The sequence below is a fragment of the Elaeis guineensis genome, chromosome 13, assembly GCF_000442705.2.
Source record: "Elaeis guineensis isolate ETL-2024a chromosome 13, EG11, whole genome shotgun sequence".
NCBI classification, from domain to species: domain Eukaryota; kingdom Viridiplantae; phylum Streptophyta; class Magnoliopsida; order Arecales; family Arecaceae; genus Elaeis; species Elaeis guineensis.
In genome coordinates, this window is record NC_026005.2 from 52,842,730 (window position 1) to 52,864,025 (window position 21,296).

Sequence of the window (21,296 nt, forward strand, 5' to 3'; positions counted from 1 at the left end):
AAGTTATATGGGAAGGAGGGAAATATGATTACAAGAGAAGCAGAGAATATTCCATCCGTTAGAGTGAAGCAAAATGGGTAGCATGTTGGAGGAACGAAAGCTGAAACAGAATCCATGATTTATTACATCTAGGGCCAATCCTTCATTTCAGTTCTTTTCTCCTCATTTTTTGTTACCAACTCAATGAAACTCTTAAAGATAAAACTATTTTTAAATTATTAAAAAAAATACCAATTAAGCATATGGAATGCAAAAAAATTTATATTCGTATTAGGATATGAATAGCAATTTAAGGGATGTTTGGTTCGCAATCGGAATCATAATGGGAATGAAAATTGGAAAAGCTTGGAATCAGAATCGGAATGGTCAAATCCCTCGAAGTATTTGGTTCGTGACTGGAATCGAAATCGGAATCAAAATTACAATGAGAATTTGAAACCATAGAGGAGAGTAAGGATTGAGTTCTATATAGATTGAGCCATTCTCATTCCACTCCAGAATCAGAATCGGAATGGAACTCCTCCCAGCTAAATGGTTGGAATGAGAGTCATCTATTCCGATTCTGATTCCAGACCCCCATTTTTTCCAACCAAACACCTCATTAGTGCATTTATATTTGGATATTTGAATAGTTGATAACTGGGTTGCAAAAAAATTTGGTCAGATTAGGATATGCATGACCTTGAATTGATTCAATTTCATATTCAAGACATGGTTTTGAACCCTTCAACAGATAGGGTTAGGTTCATAGAAAGGATTGTAAACCCTACAGATCATTCAGGTCAACTCAGTGTCAAATATAACTCAGACACAAATGGAAATGTTTAGGTTCGTGTCTGGAGTTGGTCGGCTCCAATTTGCACTTTAAGTCGAATACCTAGCTATCACTCTCCCTTCTCCCAAGCTCTCATTCCCTTTCTCCGCGGATTTTCCTCTCCCCCGAAGCAAGCACTAAGTAATTAAGGTTTCCAATACAAAGTGGTCTGTTGAACGTTGAATCCATGGTGATGAGCAAATAAACCTAACAATTAGCCTGCATATCTAAAATCTAAACCTTTAAGACCTCATAGAGGTCCAAATTCAGATCCCAAACGTAGGCCTCATCCAATTAAGCCTGACTGTGTTCTTTCAACAAGTGAGGTCTGACTTTTTTCTAAGGTTGTAGAAGAACTAAGTAGCTCATAAACAGGTTAGGCTTGGCTCAAGAACAGGCTGACTCGAACTCATTTGTACAGCAAGTGAGCCTAGCCAACAAATAAAAACCAAAGTCCATAACGTCAAAATCCCATAGCTTGGCTCTGGATCAGGGTAGAAACGAACTTGCCTCCCATCAATTCTCATGTTATCCTCCAACGGCACTCATCCAACCACGATTTTAAAAGGAAGCCACGTGGATGCCGACCATTGGATAGAATAACCCTAATAAGGATAAGATGGTAGCTGGCATTCTCTGAACCCCACCTTCCATTGGTTACATGCACTTCTTAACCCAAGCAAGCGTGGATCCATCAAACCATTCGTGAGAACACTCGACCCACTCCTTAGCCTGTGAGAGAGAGTCTGCGACAGGAGGAGAGGAGATGGCATCACTCACCATGATGGCTTCTTTCTTGGGCGGCGTCAGCGTAGCTGAACGGCCCGCATCGATCAGCCACCGCCGGAACCTCGTCGTGACCAAGGCGGCCGCCAAGGCCCAAGGCCAAGAGATGGCAAAGCCGGCCGGCTGCGACGGCCATGACGACAAGGGAAGCAGTAGGAGGGCTGCGATGCTTGCGGTCGCAGCTGCTGCAGCATGTGCTATAGGGACCAGTCAAGGGATGGCGATCGCCGGCGAGGAACCGAAGCGGGGAACACCAGAGGCCAGGAAGCTCTACGCTCCTGTCTGCGTGACCATGCCGACGGCGAGGATTTGCAACAAGTGAGGCTCTTCTTCGACCCCTTCTGGTTGATTGGGTGGGCATGTAATAAGGCTCCATTAATTGTTGGTAATATATGTGTATCTTTTAGTCAAATATGAGCTGAGACTTCGTGGGACTTCTTGTTCACTTGAGAACGGCTCAGTATGTTGTCAAATATATGGAACTTTGGTAATATTTGCTAGTCGCCTAATCCATCAAGGCATTCATTGTTGTTCTTGGGAAAATGTTTCTTTTTTTTCCCCCTTTTTCTTCTATTTAATAAACTGGATCTTGATGATGGATAGATTTGGTCAATCGGGCTGTTTTTTCTTTTCTTTGTTTTCCTCTACTTGGTTATAGGCCTTGGATTGATTCGCAGGAACATGCTGTACACGTGATTGTTGCAATGTTTGGAGTTTATATACCTGATTCGTCCCATAAAAGATTCTAAGGGTGCGTTTGATTTGCAATTGAAACTTGTTGGGATAACCGACCGATCTCTGTACGCCGACTCACTTTCGGATCAGTCCGACCGACATCCGACTCTACCGAATGGACCGACGATGACTGCCGACAATGGAAGCCGATAATATCCAGCCGAAGGTATGTCGGCCGAACAGACTCATACTGTTTCCGATCGATCAAGCGGCCGAACCCAAATCACCGACCCACTGTCGGGGGTGGCAGCCGACGTCCGACTTTCGCAAGGCACCAGACCAACCGACGGTGTCTCCGAGTCATCACTCGACGTCCCGGCAGCCGAATACTGACATATAGTCGACCAGCCCACCCAAACGTCGTACGACCGCTATGGACAGCTGTCCTGTCAAGGACATGCGGTATGGCCGCCCTGGGGCATTGTCCTGCCAAGGATATGGATTAATCCCAGTGACTTGACAACCCTCAGTAATTTGACAATTTTTCAGTTATCTACACCATTAATGATGGGACCATACCGCATTTTACTATAAAATGGGGTAAGGCAACAGTCTTGGTAAGTTTTTTGGGAGAGCAAGCTTTCTCAAGCTCTCTGAGGTGCCTTTAAGCTCTTGAGCTCTCCCTCTCTCTCTCTCCCCCGCTGAGCCCCTGATTTTTCACTGTTGCCTAGTCTCCTCTCTAACTTGACCGTCAAAGGATGCCCATTGGAGGCATCTCTGGTCTGTGAGGATTTTTCTTGCAGGTGCGCGACACCGGCGATCGGACGACGGGGGAGATTGGCCGCAACAGATTTGGCACGCCAGGAAGGGGTATTCGACAGAGGTAAGACAGCAAGCTCCACAGAGCTTGAAAAAATCTCTCGAGATGACGAAAATCGGGCTCAACGATCAAGAGCTACCAGGTCGACGAGGTGCTCTTCCTATCGGGAAGAGGCCCCTCCTTCACCTTCCATGGTGGAGCCCAGCTCTCCGCATCCGGTGGTAACTACGGAGGCACAAATCGCGACGATCGTGCGGCAAATAACCGTTCTGACAGATGCGGTCAAAAACCTCCAACAGCAACCGACTCAGTTGCCGCAACCTCCAGTGGAACAACTAGCGGTGCACCCTATGCCGTCCAGAAGCAGCCGCCGACGTCCGCGTCAACTTCCGTCTCCTCCTCAAGAGCAGCCATCCCAGCACTCCCATCGAGATGGGGCGAGGCAGCCACGGTGCGACACCCACCAGTCTCGGCATCCTTCTCCTTCCCAGCTGGAGCGGGCGAGGAAGGAGAAGCGGCCGCGGACGCCATCCGCCTCACTCTCAAGTTCGTCGGGAGGTTCGATCCCTGGGGTTTCACAACACCGACGGTTGGACGACTACGAACGTAAGTTCGAAGAAATCGACCGTCGACTTGCCCAACTCCAGGCGGATGGTCAGAAGTCTTCGAAAACCGTCGACTTCTGGATCACTCAACCTCTCTCCTGATTTATCCTAGACGAACCGATCCCTAGTCGGTTCAAAATGCCTCACATGGAGCTTTACGATGGCTCCACTGACCCAGTTGACCATCTGGAGAGCTACAAGGCTCTCATGATAATTCAAGGGGCAACCGATGCCCTCCTTTGCATCGGCTTCCCTGCCACGCTTCGTAAACCTGCTAGGGCCTGGTACTCTGACCTCTGCTCAGGAGGTATCCACTCCTTCGCGTACCTCGAGCATTCTTTTGTGGCCCATTTTAGCACCAGCCAGAAGCCGCCACGAACCTCGGACAGTCTTTTCTCCCTCAAGCAGGGAGAAAATGAGACGCTCCGATATTTTGTGGCCTGATTCAATGCGGCCACACTTGAGGTCCGGAATCTCAACGAAGACATGGCTATCTCGACCATAAAGAGGGGGCTAAGGGGGTCCCGATTCACATATTCCTTGGACAAGACCCTCCTTCGGACGTATGCCGAATTGCTGGAGCGCACGTATAAATATATGCGCGCGGACGAAGCAGCTTCCGACCGGTGCTTGACCGAGGGCACGGGCCAGAAGGAGAAGCGGAAAAAAAATCGAGCTCCTGCTGAACTCAGCAGGCCCCACCACTGATAGACGGCTCTCGCCCCGACGATGGAGTCCGAGATCGATGCATCATAGGTATAACTCCTGTACCCCTCTCTTCGCTTTTCATACGCAGATCCTGATGGAGATCGAAGGAGCGGAATATCTACGATGGCCTCGACCTTTGAAGGCAAAAGGCCTCGACCAATGCAGCCCGATCGTCGAATCTACGGCTCGATCATTGATCATCGAACCGACGACTCGATCATCGAATCTATGGCTCGATTGCCGAATCTATGGCTCGATCGTCGATCGTCGAATCTACGACTTGATCGTCGATCGTCGAACCGACGGTTCGATCGCTGAATCTACGGCTCGATCGCCAATCGCCGAATCTACGTCTCGATCGTCGAATCTATGACTTAATCGATGACTCTACGCCGAATCTACGACTCGATCGACGACTCTACGCCGAATCTACGACTCGATCGATGACTCTACACCGAATCTACGACTCGATTGTCGACTCTACGCCGAGTCTACGACTCGATCGCCGAATCTACGCCTCGATCACTGAATCTACGGCTCGATCGCTGAATCTATGGCTCGATCATCGATCGTCGAATCTATGTCTCGATCGTCGAATCTACGTCAAGCCTATGGCTCGATCGTCGAACCGATGGCCTCCGCCTCTGAAGGCAAAGGGCTTCGACCAATGCGGCTGGCTAACTTGCCGACTTAGCTTCGACTAAGAAGGGCAAAATGCCAAGACGACTGCAATTCGACTTGCGACATGCCGACTTGGTCATGATCGATCGAAGGATATTCGGCTTGCCACCGTTTATCATGCACCATGACGTACCCGTCCGACCAAAGTCCGGACAACGGGTATTCGACTTACGACATGCTGACTTGGTTACGATCGGTCGAAAGATATTCGGCTTGCCACCGTTTATCATGCACCAAGACGTACCTGAAGCGAAAATTTAGTGCAGGGGCAAAGTGGTAATTTTAAAACTTTTTCAAAATTACTATTTTACGATAGAATTATTAATTAATCTCATTAATTAATACTAATTAACCCTACACTAGGATCTAAATATGATACAACAGCATGCATTTAAATTTGAAATTCAAATTTGAGTCAGTAAACGTTTTACAATACTGTGTTCATAACACATCACCTTTTGCGGGTAGTCGATCACCGCAATCTGATCACCGTCGGGGGGCTCTGATCATCACATCATAGCCACATAAATATCTGGCCTCTGCGGATCATCCACACGAAGCTCCCGTCTGATCAGCTCCTCACGAATGCTAGTTCGTGATTTCACCCTTTTGATGGCAGATGTTGATCGAACTCCTTCGATCGATGTGTGCCAACTTCTCAGATGCTCCGGATCATCTGCACAGTTGTTTGAGAGGCTGATGGATCTCTCTCTGAAATTTGGTAGACTCACGATACTCATGGCACACCAATCTCACTTCCCGAACCCTAGGTAGAAACTCTAGGGTACACACCAAAAAAAACCCTGCGCCCAATTTTCTCTCTTTTCTTTCTTTTTCTCTCAGAAGGTTTTGGACCTTCACCTTGCGCAGAAGCCTTCCTCACGCCCCAAAGTTTCTCTCCTAAAATTTCTACGCACGTCCCACCTTTCTCCTCTTTTTAAAATAACGTCGAACGTGTCTTATCCGCGTGAGAGGATAAAGACAAGAGGTTACACATTTGAATTCAAATTAAATTTGAATTCAAACGAAAACCAACTTATCCCTATCCTTTTGGGTGTGAGAAGAGAAGGGGCGTGGCTCTTTGTGCGTGGAAAATATTTCACGAGAAACCTTTTCTCGTGTAAGTAATGTGGCACACAAAATGGATAAGGATGAAAGGGCAAGTGATAAGTTATCCATTCAAATTCAAACATGCTTTGAATTTGAATGGCTAACTAATTATTTTATCCATCCATATGGAGCACAAATGAAGGCGTGGGAAAGGGTTTTGCGTGAGAAAAATTTCACGAGAAGTTTCTTCTCGTGAATTCAAATGGGTGCAAGGAAGTTGGGTGTCGCAGGGAATTTAAAACAAGGTGGTTTGATTCAAATTGAGCCAACCTAGTTTAAAATAGGTTAAGCATAATTAGACCAGATTAAACCCAACATAATTAGGCTTAATTAGGCTCAATAAAATCCTAATCAAATCAGAAATTAACTAAACCTAACCCCTGATCAAATCAGGGACTAAACCACCTTAGCGATTAGGTCAACATTTAACCTAATCGGGTCAATCCAAACTGAATCCAATTCAATTGGACTTGATCCAAAAATAATTACTCAATCAAATTGAGTTAATTAGTGATTAAATCACTAATTTAACCTCTCATAAATATTGAGTCCAAATCCGATGGGCAATCAGGCATCAGAGACCATCGATATGAAACCCTGATCAAAGAGTTCAAATTTCAAATTCAAAATTTGAAATTCAAAATTTTGATCCCGGTACCCAAAATGTATGGAACTCATGATTAGAGAATCCTAATTCTCAATCATAGAGTCTCAGATAGATAAGACTCATAATCAGCCATCAGATCAGAAAGGAACCTCTAATGTGTGTGACCCCGCAGGTTCGAACCTAAACCGGTAGCACAGGAATCAATTCTTGTACTAATCGAAGTGACCATCTAGCAATGGTACCCGACGATTGGATAGGTCAAATAATCGCAATCGTAACATTCAGAACCTACGTGAATATGGTTACCGTATAATTCATCCCTTTTGACCCCTGTGTTTAGGACGACTCAGGGTTAAACTGTCAACCCTGATGATATCATCCGAATCGTGCTCAACTCAATTAGTCCTGTGACTCCTCACTAGGACTACCCTGGTCAAGGTTTTGCTAAATTGAAACATGACTGTACACAGCTCCTAAACTGGAGTGGTCAATCCCATCTTGACACACGCACCGACAAGTCAAGTACTTGACTACACCCAGCAGCCTTCCGTCACTGAATTAGAAATTCAGGTAGTCCAGTGCCTAAGTACAGTGAGTTGCTTGCAAGTCACCGTGGCGGTCTCAGGTCGGAGGGATATTTATACCCATATCCCATCGGAGCAAATCTTGATAGCAGAAATAGCTCCGGAGTTGGTCACGTTCAGTGCAGATGTACCATTACATCTCACCTGTGTGCCATACTAGTGTCTCCACACTCTTTGGTTATGAGGACAACCAACCCATATGGCACACAACGATCTATGCTCGATAAACGTTGTCGTCCTTGGTAACAACATATCATTTGGTCGCGAACATGTTTAAGGACTAAGCGACAAATCCTCCTTTGTCGAGTCTAAATAGTCCTAAGGACTTCACCACAACACAGGAGTTCATTAGAAGATGAAACATTTGTGATGAAAAAATATCAAAATAATTTTTATTTATTTATAATTCATGTACTAATACAAAAAGGTGCACAACCATCAACAGGCTGATGATTGGCTTTGGGACACTATTCCCAACAGTACCTGCCCGACCAAGGTCCGAGCAATGGATATTCGACTTACAACATGCCGACTTGGTTATGACCGATCGAAGGATATTCAGCTTGCCACCGTTTATCATGCATCGCGATGTACCCACCCGACCAAGGTCTGGGCAATGGGTATTCGACTTGCGACAAACTAACTTGGTCACGATCGGTCGAAGGATATTCAGTTTGCCACCGTACGTCCCGACGTATACACCCGACCAAGGGTCGGATAATGGATATTCGACTCTTCATCGTTATCCAATCCGAATACGTCGGACACTATTCGACTATCAGACACTACAGAATGATCGTGTCGACGAGCTACGTTCGATAATCGACCGACACTCGGTCTGACGTACACGCCCGACCAAGGTTCGGGCGGCGGACACTCGACCTACAATCGGTACGGCTCTCGACCATCGGATCCTATGCTATCTGTATGACGGTCGGGATGTCGGCCTGCAATCGGGGCTTGCGCTGCCCTTGGCATGGTGCACACTACTAACTACTTTGATCAGCTACGCTAAATCCAACCGAACGTCCTAACGAAGGATGTCAGAGCTATGACCTATACTCTCAGAGATGGCTCGGCAAATCAAACACATTGAACCGCATGCGGAGAAAAGTGCGAAAAAGTCTTTGATTTTGTTAAGTTGAAATGACTTACAAAATTGGGCCGAAGCCCGGTTACAAAATTGGGATGAAGCCTGATTACAAATATCGAAGACTGAACAGAAAAAAAAAAGACAATACAAAGATAGCAGAGCAAATACTCCGACTATTCGTCGAAGTCGACTTCTTGCACCGGATAGAGTTCGGGAGCAACCGACGTACCCGTTCGGGTTGGGGAGGGACCAGGGGTTGGAGCCGCCTCATCTTTGGCAACTCGTTCCATCGGCAGTGGGTCGGCCTCCTCCTCTGTGGCTTGGTCCTCCGACCCCGAAGGAACGATGCTGCTCAGGTCGAGCTCTGGGTGCAGACTCTGAATCGCATCCCGGGCATCCTCGTACCCCACCCGATAGGAGGTGAACCCGCTCTCGAGAAGCTCCTCCCAGTACTCATCCGAGCCATGGAAGTCCTCCACTACCCGACTCAGCACCTCCTTGGCCGACTCCGCCTCCGCCTTTGCTATGTCGGCATCGGCTTGGGTGGAGGACAAGTTCTCCTCGACCTTAGCCAGGTTCTCCAGGCTAACGCGAAGCTGTTCGCGCTCGGCCTCGAGCTCCCTAACGCAGCCGTCCCGCTCATGCCGCAGTCAGTGAACGAAGCGGGTCTTGCACTGGATCTGCTCACGAGCCGACTGAAGTTCGACCTCCGAGGTGGCTAGACCGTTGGTGAGTCGGAAGATCTCCTCCTCGAGCCTAGCCTCACGGTCGACCGACAACTTCAGCTAGTCCACCAGCGTCGCCTTCTCTGCCTCGATGGTTTCAGTCCGATTCTTCCAGGCCGCCCGAACGTCGCCAAACCTTCGGTACCCGGCCTCCAGCTCGGACATGCTGTAGATCAGTTGCAAATAGAAGGTCGATCGTCAGAAAAATGAAATGATAAAAATAACAATGAAGGAAAAAGGAAAAGAAGAAAAGCTCACCTGGATCATGGTCGGGTAAAAGGCAGAAAGCATGTCGGACACCGGTCGACCCTTCAAGAGCTCCCGGTCGATCGGGAGAATGGCCGCTTGGCACAACCTCCTAGCCAAATTGTGGTTGGCCAGGGCCGACGCTCCCTCAGGGACCTAAACGTCGGACAACGCGACACAGCCCGCCGACCTTGTGTCATCCACCAGCGCCATCGGTGCCTTCCCTCGGTCGATCACCCAAGTCTGAAGGTCGGAGAGAGACGGGAAGCTCGAGCTCGACTGGGTCCCTCCCGAGGGTGCGACGGGGGCCACCACAGGTCGTTCGGACTCACGTGCTTCGGCCCGAACCTCTTTCGTGGGTGGGGGAGCCGACACTCCTTCGGTTGCCCCCTCGGCCGCCCCTTCCTCGGATGGTGCCTCAGGTGGCACCGTCGGCACCGACAGGGTGATGATCGGCTCGTAGCCCAACGCACGTTCGGTGTTGGGCTGCACTGCCGCCGTCGCAATATCGATCTATGATGATATCTGAGGCCTCTTGGGAGGCCGCGAAGGTCTGGCCCATGGCGCCGATCTCTTTCTCGCCGCATGTTGCCGAATGTCAGCATCTGTTAGCCTCACTCTCGATGGTATGCCTGCAATTTCAATAAAGGATCAGCACAAGTCCAAAGACGGATAAAAAAGATAAGAAACGACCGACAGATCGAGCTGTACCTAAATGGAGAACCGAACTTAGGCCCACGTCATACAGAGCTTGCTCGGTGACGAGCTCCCTCTGCTTCGGCACCGATACATCCTTCAGTCGGTGAAAGTCCTCTTGGTCTCCAGCCTCCACCCGACTATTTTCCTTCGGCTGAGTCCGAAGATCGCCCCAGCGAGAAGGGAACCCCCAAGGTAGCGAAGAAGAAGCAAGAAAAAATTGGTTCTTCCATCCGTGGATCGACGATGGAAGACCGATGATGAACGAAAGACCCTTCTGGGGATTGAAGAACCACCACCCTCAGGTTTTCGGGTGGGGTCAGAGGATGAAGAATGCCCGAAAGAGAGAGATGCGGGGAAAGGTCGGCAAAAGCCGACACAACAGAGCAAAACTGATTATTAACCGGACTGAGTTTAACGCCAATTGCGTCGGACAAAGCCCGTAATAATCCAAAATATTTCGGACAAACTCCGAAATCGAAAAGCGAATACCTGCCCAAAGGTCCTCGACATAAAAGACCACCTGACCCGGAGGCGGGTTGTTAACCCGACCCTCAGCCCCAGGGGAGAAGAGTTCGAACTGCTCTGGGATGCCGTACTGCTCCCTGAGCCGTTCGACGTTTGCCCCCGAAAGTGAAAAAGCCTCCACGTCCGAGGTCGACCGGAAATTATCGGTCGGGTTCCCCGACTGACTTCCTCAAGGAGAGGTTCTAGCCATAACACTAGCCCCAGAAAGGGGAACAAAGAGAAAATGAAGAAGAGCTTCCAAAGGAAGAGGACGGAGACAACTACCTGAAACTAGGGGATAATTCGACAAGGCCTCAGCGCTAGGAATGGATTTACAGCAAAAAGTGAAGTTTTGGATGTAAGTGCCCGCATATATATAAGGCCCTTCAACAGTCGAGATGAAAGCGCGTCGAACGAGAGCTTTTCGGATGCCGACACGTGGCAGCGCCTGGGCCCTTCCTCGATCTGACGGTTCGATGCACCTGTCCCCAGATCAAGCCACGTCGCCTCCATCTGCATGATCAGTTCCGACCCAATAGCCCCCTGACACGTGACAGGAAAATCGCGTCTCGAAATTCATTAACCGATGGCGGTTCGCATTCCCAAGGAGACAGCGGTTCGTGTTCCTAAGGAGACGGCGGTTTGCGTTCCCAATGGGACGTCCAACATCGGATCGCTCATTGGTACGATCACCAGAGTCAGAGCATGACGTGATGGGAAACACTCTTTTCGCTCGAAGCTGTCGTCCATGTGGAAATGCTGGCCAATACGACATCCGACTCAGGAGTGGGGAGGCAACTGTTGGGATATACCGACCGACCCCTATACGTCGACTCACCCTCGGATCGATCCGACCGATGCCCGACTCTACCAACCGGACCGACGACGACTGTCGATAATGGCTGTCGACAATATCCGATCGAATGTATGTCGGTCGAACAAACTCATACTGTTTCCGACCAGCCAAGCGATCGAGCTCAAATCATCGATCCACTGTCAGGGGTGGCAGCCGACGTTCGACTTCCGCAAGGCACCAGACCAGCCGACGGTGTCTTCGGGTCATCATCCGACGTCTCGACAGTCGAATACCGACATATAGTCGACCAGCCCACCCAAACGCCGTACGACCGCTATGGGCAGCTGTCCTGTCAAGGACATGCGGTATGATCATCCTGGGACATTGTCCTACCAAAGACATGGATTAATCCCAGTGACTTAATAGCCCCCGACGATTTGACAACTCTCCAGTTGTCTGCACCATTAATGACAGGACCATACCGCATTCTATTATAAAATGGGGTAAGGCAACAGTCTTGGTAAGTTTTTTGGGGGAGCAAGCTTTCTCAAGCTCTCTGAGGCACCTTTAAGCTCTTGAGCTCTCCCTCTCTCTCTCTCCCTCGCTGAGCCCCTGATTTTTCACTATTGCCTAGTCTCCTCTCTGACTTGACCGTCGGAGGGTCCCCGCCAGAGGTATCTCCGGTCTGTGAGGACTTTTCTTGCAGGTGCATGACACCAGCGATCGGGCGACGGGGGGGATTGGCCACAACAAAACTGAAATTAAAATTGAAATCAAAATTAAAATAGAAATTGAAAAGGTCATAGTTCAATATATTTGATTCGTGATCGAAATTGAAATCAAAATTAGAATAAAATTTGAATATTAAAAAAAATATAGAGATTAAATTTTGGGGGATTGAGATTTGAGGCATTCCTATTCCTCCTAGAATCAAAATAGAAATGGGATTTTGTCCAACTCTCTGCCCAACCAAATATGCCTTCATAGTTTTTATTTAATTTGATTGATTCACTTAATTTTAGCAAGCGAGCTTATTTATCCTCTCTTAATAGTTTTGTTTTTGAAAAAAAAAATTCTCTCTCTTAAAGCAATGCTAGGTGAAGATATTTGATTTGTCGCACAACTATATATTTAGAGCTAGTTTGGATAATTAGGAATTTTAAACCTAAGACAAAAATCATGATATGATATAGGATTTAATCCTATAGAATTATATAAAAAATCTTATTGGAAAAAAAAAACTCATGTAAATAATCTTATCCCATGTTTAGATGATAAATTAAAAATTTTTTCCCCTCCCACCTTTCTCTCCCCAATTCCTTCTCTATCCCTTGTTTTTTAAAAATAAGATGAACACAACCTTATCTTATTATACTAATAGAGATGATAAAATGCAATCATACAACCAATTTAAAGATATAAATAAAAGTTAGACACAGAACCAACAAAGCCATAAACTTATAGTGTTGTACTTTCCCTATAGTTCTCAATCATTCCTCAATGTTATTCAATCCTATAATAAAAAAAATATTTAAATTAAATTTTTTAAAAATCTAATAAATAAATCTATAAACTTGATACCTTTGCATTCGAAGCTTTAGCCAATAAATTTGAATTTCTTTAAAGAGAGAGAGAAAAATTTTTCGATTATATTTTTCAATGAAGACATTAGCTGCCTCTACCTTTTCTTCTATTGAAAGTCCCTCCATCTTATTTAAAACCTCAATACATTTTGGAATAGAGAAATCATCTTCATGGTTTGTTACTTCCTTCTCTATACTTCTCTTTCCTTCCCTAAATTTCATATACCTCTCCATTATATTTGCAATTCTCTATCCAGTTAGCCTTTTCTTCTTCCCATTCACTATCGATGGAGATATAGATGATGTCGCATGTTAGCTAGTAATATGTGGTTTGCATTGTAACTGTGATTGAGCAAGTATCCACGCGAAGTCTTCATCTTCTGCTATATGCTCATCTCCTTCATAAGTGTCTGCAAGATTTGAACTTTGATGAATAGGAGGTGATCGTGATACAAGTTCTTCATTTTTCTTATCTCTCAAATCCATATTTCTAAATCTGATGGATGCAAATTTTTTTTGTCCTTATGCAATATTTCCTATTCCAAAAAATTTTCATGATAAGTGCACTATATTCAAGAAATGAACATCGAGAAGGCATAAAAAAATAAGAAAATATATACCTTCATATAAACTAGCCAAAGCATCATAATGCATGAATGATTTATGTAGCCACTTCTTAAGCTTGGGGTTTGCCTGTAAAGAGTAGATAATTATTATATATAATGCTAATTATATAACATACATATATATAAAACTAATCTTGATAAGTGATGCCCAAACTTCATGGCCAGTAACTAACATGCACCTAGCATAGTCCCATGCCATTCCCCTTTTGTTTCTTAGGTTTTTTATTGTTTTGTAATCCATTTTCATTCGGGCCTCTTCTTGACTTGTTGCTTCTTTAGATTTGACTTGGAAAACTTTTTCTTCTAGCCGTCTACTATTCTATTTCATCTTTCAGTAGTCCATCATTCTTTCCTCGATAATAAGAAATATTATATTCAAGTAATAAGTCTATGAGATCCTTTTCAAGAGATGGATTTCATTGTGCTCTAACATGTGCCATAGCATAGCAACTTAATAAAAAAGTATATCGTTTAAATATTAGTTTCAAATTAGAGAAAACAATAGCAAAAAGAATAAAATTAGAAAAAAAAAATTTAATTATAAAGAACTTACAATCAACTTAAACTGGGACTCAAAATTAAGGAAATATTTTAGTAAGAGATCTCTCTTTTACAATCATCTAGCAATGTTAAACAGACCAATTTTCTCAAGAATATAGTAAAAAAAACCCAAAGAAGAAAGAAAGAGAAACCATCTTCACTTTTTTTGGTAGAAAAGATAGTAGTTCATATATGAAATATAAGCGAAAGTTCAAAGGTATAGAACCAAAACAGAAAGCCCACGAAGTCAATGACACATCTTAGTTGACCCACCAGCAATAAAATTACAACACTAGACATCAAACCGCATGGACACTGCTTCATATAGTCCTTCCAGCTGACATTTGCAATAAAGAAAGGTACATTCAGCTGTTTCAAAGTGTATTCAACCGTTCAGCATGGTACGAGGCATTGGAAGGATTTGAAGACTTAAAAAGTAAGCAGAAGAAAACTAACATGATAGTAAACCTCTTTAGTGCATATCAAAAGTCTGTATTCAGGATGTTGTTGAAGCAAAGCAAAAAGCAATATAGAAATTACATATAACATATAGGTATGAAAGCATTGAGAATAGTGTACTTTCTCATAATGCAAGCAACAATTATAAGCCAAACTATTGGTGAAGTAGAATCTCAAGTATTCAGCTGGCCGGCTGCTGAATAGCAATATCATATAAGTATGGTGTCCTATAAAAAATGAGACATCACAATGATAGAGCAAGATAATCAATGGAACTAAGCTCCAATTGGGAAGTATAGGCCAGGAATTATAGGCCAGCAAAGGCTATTTAATATCATGGAGCATTTTCCATCAGAATCTTTAAAGCTTGAAACATCATATGGGAGCTTTAAACTAGCCAACAGAATGCATCTGTAGGCACACCATAGAATTTAAAAAGGATCAGTGGGACAACTAAGCAATATATTGTGATGGATTGTAGAATAGATGATGTAGCTACACAACAATGGCAAAAAGCTAATCTCCAAAAGAGAAAATTCAGTTCTACCAAATGATGAGTATAAACCAAATCACCCATAGAAAAGTTAGAAATTAAACCATTATAGTTGCTGGTGCGAACCCCATCAAAATCTTTATTATAGGAGCCATTATAGTTAATGTTTACCATCTTCACTTTAGTATAAGATCAAACAGTTGATGAGCAAAGTTTATAAGAGATCCAATATAGAAGAGAGTAGAGAGCCTCCTCGGTTTGAAACAGAACGTCGAATTATCAGCCTTCAGAGTGTTGTGTCGACTGGAGTTGCCATAGCGATGATGGGGCCAGAAAGGCCACCAAAGGTAGGCACAATAAGGGAGTGCAGTGACGGCGGCGGCAATGGCAATGACGACGGTGATGGCGAGAAGGAGGATAACAAGATGTTGGATGTATGCCCTAGAAGTCAATTTTGACTGACACATTTCATATCTCTAGGATATGATTTTATACTTATTGGATATTTATATGACCATTCATATTTATGTGTCCATAAATCATCCAAGGGATTAACAAGATGATGACACATATTCTCAAAGAGTTGAGAATTTGAGACATGTATTATAAATGATTAATTTCTAAATTGCTCTTGATTATAGGATCATCATAGGGATGGTGATTGATCCGGATAGACCAATGCATGGATCGCTTCTTTCAGATAGATGGATCTCAAGCTGTAGTGTAGAGACACTAGAGCGAGAGTGCAAGTGGTTGTTAGAGAACAACTAGCACTGAGTGTGACCAACATGAGAAGTCACGTAGATGTCTGCTCACTCGTTAGTAACTTTCTCGATGCTGCAGTTGTATGACTGATCTTTTGACCTGAGATGGCACTACTGCTCGTAGTGAGGCTACTGGAGTTTGACTGACACATCAACATGGATCTCAATGAGCCATTGTAGTAGATGTTGATAATAGTTGATCCACTGTAGGAGTGGGGTATGCATCAAGATGGGATCTATTGACCCTAGCAGAAGAGAGTAGTCCTATGAAATTTAAGAAGCTGAGTCTTTAAGTCCATGGCCATAGCAGTATGATTAATGAAAAAGAATTTTCGTAAAATCACATATGGACTCGAGCTGATTGAATCTATCATATGATCGATGATGAGGTTTGATGATTTATCTATGACTTATCGTCTAATCGGGACTCACGATAAAGGGACTGTATCATGCGTTAACTGCACCTAGAGGTTCATCATTTTTTATTCTACTGGATTGCCACTACATACTGCTAGGTATCACTGGTGGATTGTGAGATCCATAAGCATTATCTTGATGATTGATGATCCTTGATGGGCAAAGTTGAAACTATTCCAATCCATTGAAAAGAGTTTTAATGATATTATGATTGGGATCATAATATATCTCACTATCAGATAGAATAGAACCTATGGAGTCACACACAAAAGAGACTTTTGACTAATCAGATTGTTGAATTATGATTATGAATCGTAACAGGATTTGATTATCATTTTGATTGATGATTGATCCAATGCAAAAATTGTATTATATAACTCGTTAAAAAGTTAGTGAGTTAAATAAGGATTAATTGACAATTGAATTGCTAAGTGGCTCAATTTGATTAAGCAATGAGACTTGCATCAAGTCTAATTAAATTAGATTTAATTTGACTTGACATGGATTTGATTTGATCAAATCTGATTGGGTTATAAGATAACCTAAATTGCATGGGAGAATAATTTTTATTTGAATTAGAATTTGAGTTTGACTCAATTCTTAATTAGACTAGGATGTATGAATTTCTATTTGGACTAAAAATTTTTATTTTCATGGGTGCATCAAATTTTAATTGGATTAGGATTAAATTGAGTTTGACTCAAGCACCAAGCAACAGTCCAAAAGGACTAGGACTCCTTCTCCAATTAGGTGATATCTAATCTAAATAGTTTGGGCTTCAAATCAATTTTGATTTTTCATCTATTTGGATCTAATCTAGTCCTAATATGATTAGGATTAGTTGAGGTTTAAATTGGTTTAAACCAGCAACCTAAAAGAAGAGTCTTAGTTGGATTAAACTCTCCTCTCCATGCCTTAAACAAGTCCCACGCCATCTTGATTTTGTGCGCCACAAATACTCCATGCCCCATCTTCTTTTTAGTGTGTAAAAAATATAGGAAATCTTTTCTTCTGTGAGCTATATGGGCACAACAAATCTGGGCAAAATTCTGATCATGGGTAGCACATAAAATTCTAGAGTCTTAAGATTTTGGGACTTTTGTTTCCTATCCAAAGTTGAACTCCTCTTTGCCTATTTAAACCACCACCTTATGGGATGGGTAAGAACTGATAGAGATCAGGTTATGACACCACAAAAAGAGGGGCTTGTGCATGGTGAAAAGAGAGAGGAGGACGACGTGATGCTTCATGGCATGAGAAAAGATAAGTGTTATCTCTTCTTTCTTACACAACCAAGAGTTGGTTGTTAGGACATCCTCTTCTCCATCTTTTGTCTATGTTTGGACATGGATATCTTCTCTTTCCTTTATTCAAAAGTTAGATAAAATTTTTACATCTCTATTGTAGAGATTTGATGCATGGACTTTAGGAAGAAAAGAGAAGAAAGAGTTTTTCTCATAATCTCTAGCATAGAGATCAAGATCCTCCTACTTCTTCTTCTTCTCTAAGAGTGTCTTGAGAGAAAAGAAGATTTTCAACTATCAAGATGCGATCTCTATAAGGAAGCTAACACCTGGATGAGATCAAAAGGCTTCTGATCAGATTAGAATCTCGTGTGGATATCCATAGAGGCCAGACGATTGTGCGGCTACAAGGGACCTTTGAAAGACATCAATGATCATCAGTTCACGGTGAAGATTGATCCATGCTGAGGTATATTCTTAATTTATTTTTTTCTATTTGATTTTTGTATTTAAATCTTATCTCACATATGATGATCTTATTTATGATTTTAAGATTTGATCTTATGCATGCTTAAATTAAATTAGATTTAATATGAAAAATTTTAAATTTTGCTACATACTTATTTTGAAAAAATTTGCATGTATGAAACTATGAAACTCCAACACAAGATATGGGCAGTGTGGGAGGAGTCAGTAAGAGGGCGAAGGAGTGGGAGGAGGGAGAGGGTGTACGTGAGGTAGGTGATGGAAGGAACGATGGGAAAGGGGAAGAGAACATAATGTTTCGACGAGGAGGGGAGCCCGACGATCTCAGAAAAAAAAGAACCATAGAGGTGGTTATTTTTTTTCCAATAGGATTAGCTGCTTCCAATAGATTTTTAATCCAATGATTAATCTAGCCAAATGGTAGTTATGATATAAAATAGAATTTTTATCCTTGGGATTGTCAAATTCTATAGGATTTAGGCCAATCCTATTCTTCCCAAACAGGCTCTTAGGGTCAGTTTGGATATCTAGTATTTGATATAGGATTTAATCCTATAGGATTATACAAAAAATTCTATTAGAGAAAAAAACCTCATGTAAATAATCCTATCCTATGTTTGGATGATAAATTAGGATTTTCCCCCCTCCCTCTTTTCTCTTCCCAATTTCTTTTTTATCCCTTATTTTTTAAAATAAGATGAACATAAGCTTATCTTATTATACTAATAGAGATGATAAAATGCAATTATACAATCAATTTAAAGATATGAATAAGAATTAGATCATAGAACCAACGAAGTCATAAACTTGTAGTATTATACTTTTTCTGTAGTTCTCAATACTTCCTCAATGTTGTTCAATCCTACAATAAAAAAATACTAAAATTAATTTTTTTAAAAAAATTAATAAATAAATCTATCAAAATTGATACCTTTGCATTTAAAGCTTTAGCCAACAAATTCAAATTTCTTCAAAGAGAGAGAGAAAAAATTTTCGATTATATGATTGAATGAAGACATTAACTGCCACAATCTTTTCTTCCATTGAAAGTCCCTCCATCTTATTTGGAACCTCAATGTATTTTGGAATAGAGAAATCATCTCAATGGTTTGTTACTTCCTTCTCACTACTACTCTCTTATTCTCTAAACTTCATATACCTCTCTATTACATCTGCAATTTTCTCCCTAGTTGGCCTTTTCTTCGTCCTATTCACTATCGATGGAGAAACAGATGGTATCGCATATTGGCTAGCAACATGTGGTTCGCATTGTAACTGTGATTGAGCAAGTGTCCACTTGAAATCTTTATCTTTCGCTATATGCTCATCTCCTACTTCATAAGAGTCTACAAGACATGAACTTTGATGAATAGGAGATGATCATGATGCAAGTTCTTCATTTTTTTTATTTCTCAAATTCACATTTCTAGATTTAATGAATGTTAAATTCTTTTGTCCTTCTACAATGTTTCCTATTCCAAAAAATTTTCAGAATTAGTGCACTATATTCTAGAAATGAATATTGAGAAGGCACAAAAAAATAAGAAAATATATACCTTGATATAAATTAGCTAAACTATCATAATGCATGAATGATTTATGTTCCCACTTCTTAAGCTTGGGGTTTGCCTGTTAAGAGAAGATAATTATCATATATAATGCTCATTATATAACATACATATGTATAAAACTAACCTTAATAACTGATGCCCAAACTTCATGGCTAGTAATTAATATGCCCCTAACATTGTCCCATACCATTCCACTTTTGTTTCTTAAGTTTTTTATTATTTTGTAATCCCTTTTCATTTGGGCCTCATACTCCTTGACTTATTGCTTCATTAGATTTGACTTGAAAAACTTCTTCTTCAAGTCATCTACTATTCTATTCCATCCTTCAGTTGTCCGTCCATTATATCCTCGATAATGAGAAACATTATATTCAAGTAACAAGTTTACGAGACTCTTTTCAAGAGATGGATTCTATTATACTCTAACATTTACCATAGCATAGTAACTGAATAAAAAAGTATATCGATTAAATAGTAGTTCCAAATTAGAGAAAATAATAACGAAAAGAATAAAATTAGAAATAAAAATTCTAATTATAAAAAACTTACAATTAACTTAAACTAGGACTAAAAATTAAGAAAATATTTTAGTAAGAGATCTCTCTTTTACATTCATCTAGCAATATAAAATAAATCAATTTTCTCAAGGATATAGTAAAAATCCCAAAGAAGAAAGAAAGAGAAAAACCATCTTCATTTTTTTTTAGTAGAAAAGATAGTAGTTCATATATGAAATATAAGTGAAAGTTCAAAAGTACATAACTGAAATAAAAAGCCCATAAAGTCAATGATACTTCTTAGTGGACCTACCAGCAATATAATTATAATACTAAACATCAAACCGCATGGACAATATTTCATATGGTCCTTCCAGCTTACATTTGCAATAAAGAAAGGTACATTCAGTTGTTTCAAAGTGCATTCAACTCTTAGGCATGGTATAAAGTATTGAAAGGATTTGAAGACTTGAAAAGTAAATAGAAGAAAACTAACATGATAGCAAACCTCTTGAGTGCATACCAAAAGCTTGTATTTAGGATGTTGTTGAAGCAAGACAAAGAGCAATATAGAAATTGAAGCGAAAATTTAGTGCAGGGACAAAATGATAATTTTAAAACTTTTTCAAAATTTCTATTTTACAGCAGAATTATTAATTAATCTCATTAATTAATACTAATTAACCCTACACTAGGATCTAAATATGATACAACAGCATGCATTTAAATTTGAAATTCAAATTTGAATCAGTAAACATTTTACAGTGCTGTGTTCAGAACACATCACCTTTTGCGGGTAGTCGATCACCGCAATCTGATCACCGTCGGGGGGTTCTAATCATCACGTCGCAGTCACACAAATGTCTGGCCTCTGCAGATCATCCACACGAAGCTCCCGTCTGATCAGCTCCTCACGAATGCTAGTTCGTGATTTCACCCTTTTGATGGCAGATGTTGATCGAACTCCTTCGATCGATGTGTACCGACTTTTTGGATGCTCCGGATCATCTGCACAGTTGCTTGAGAGGCTGATGGATCTCTCTCTAAAATTTGGTGGACTCACGATACTCGTGGCACACCAATCTCACTTTCCGAACCCTAGGTAGAAATCCTAGGGTACACACCAAAAACCCTGCGTCCAATTTTCTCTCTTTTCTTTCTTT

The 21,296-nt window shown here is 42.1% G+C and overlaps 1 protein-coding gene and 1 pseudogene across 1 annotated transcript; one reads left to right on the plus strand and one right to left on the minus strand.

Annotated features, from left to right (window-relative positions):
- Nucleotides 1–1,501: 1,501 nt before the first annotated feature.
- On the plus strand, nucleotides 1,502–2,143 carry LOC105033138 (photosystem II 5 kDa protein, chloroplastic). Its single transcript, XM_010907813.4, has one exon. It carries the CDS (start codon nucleotides 1,581–1,583, stop codon nucleotides 1,920–1,922), a length of 342 nt encoding a protein of 113 aa, XP_010906115.1. The 5' UTR covers nucleotides 1,502–1,580; the 3' UTR covers nucleotides 1,923–2,143.
- Nucleotides 2,144–19,025: 16,882 nt separating this feature from the next.
- LOC140853135 (uncharacterized) lies at nucleotides 19,026–20,252 on the minus strand (annotated as a pseudogene).
- Nucleotides 20,253–21,296: the final 1,044 nt, after the last annotated feature.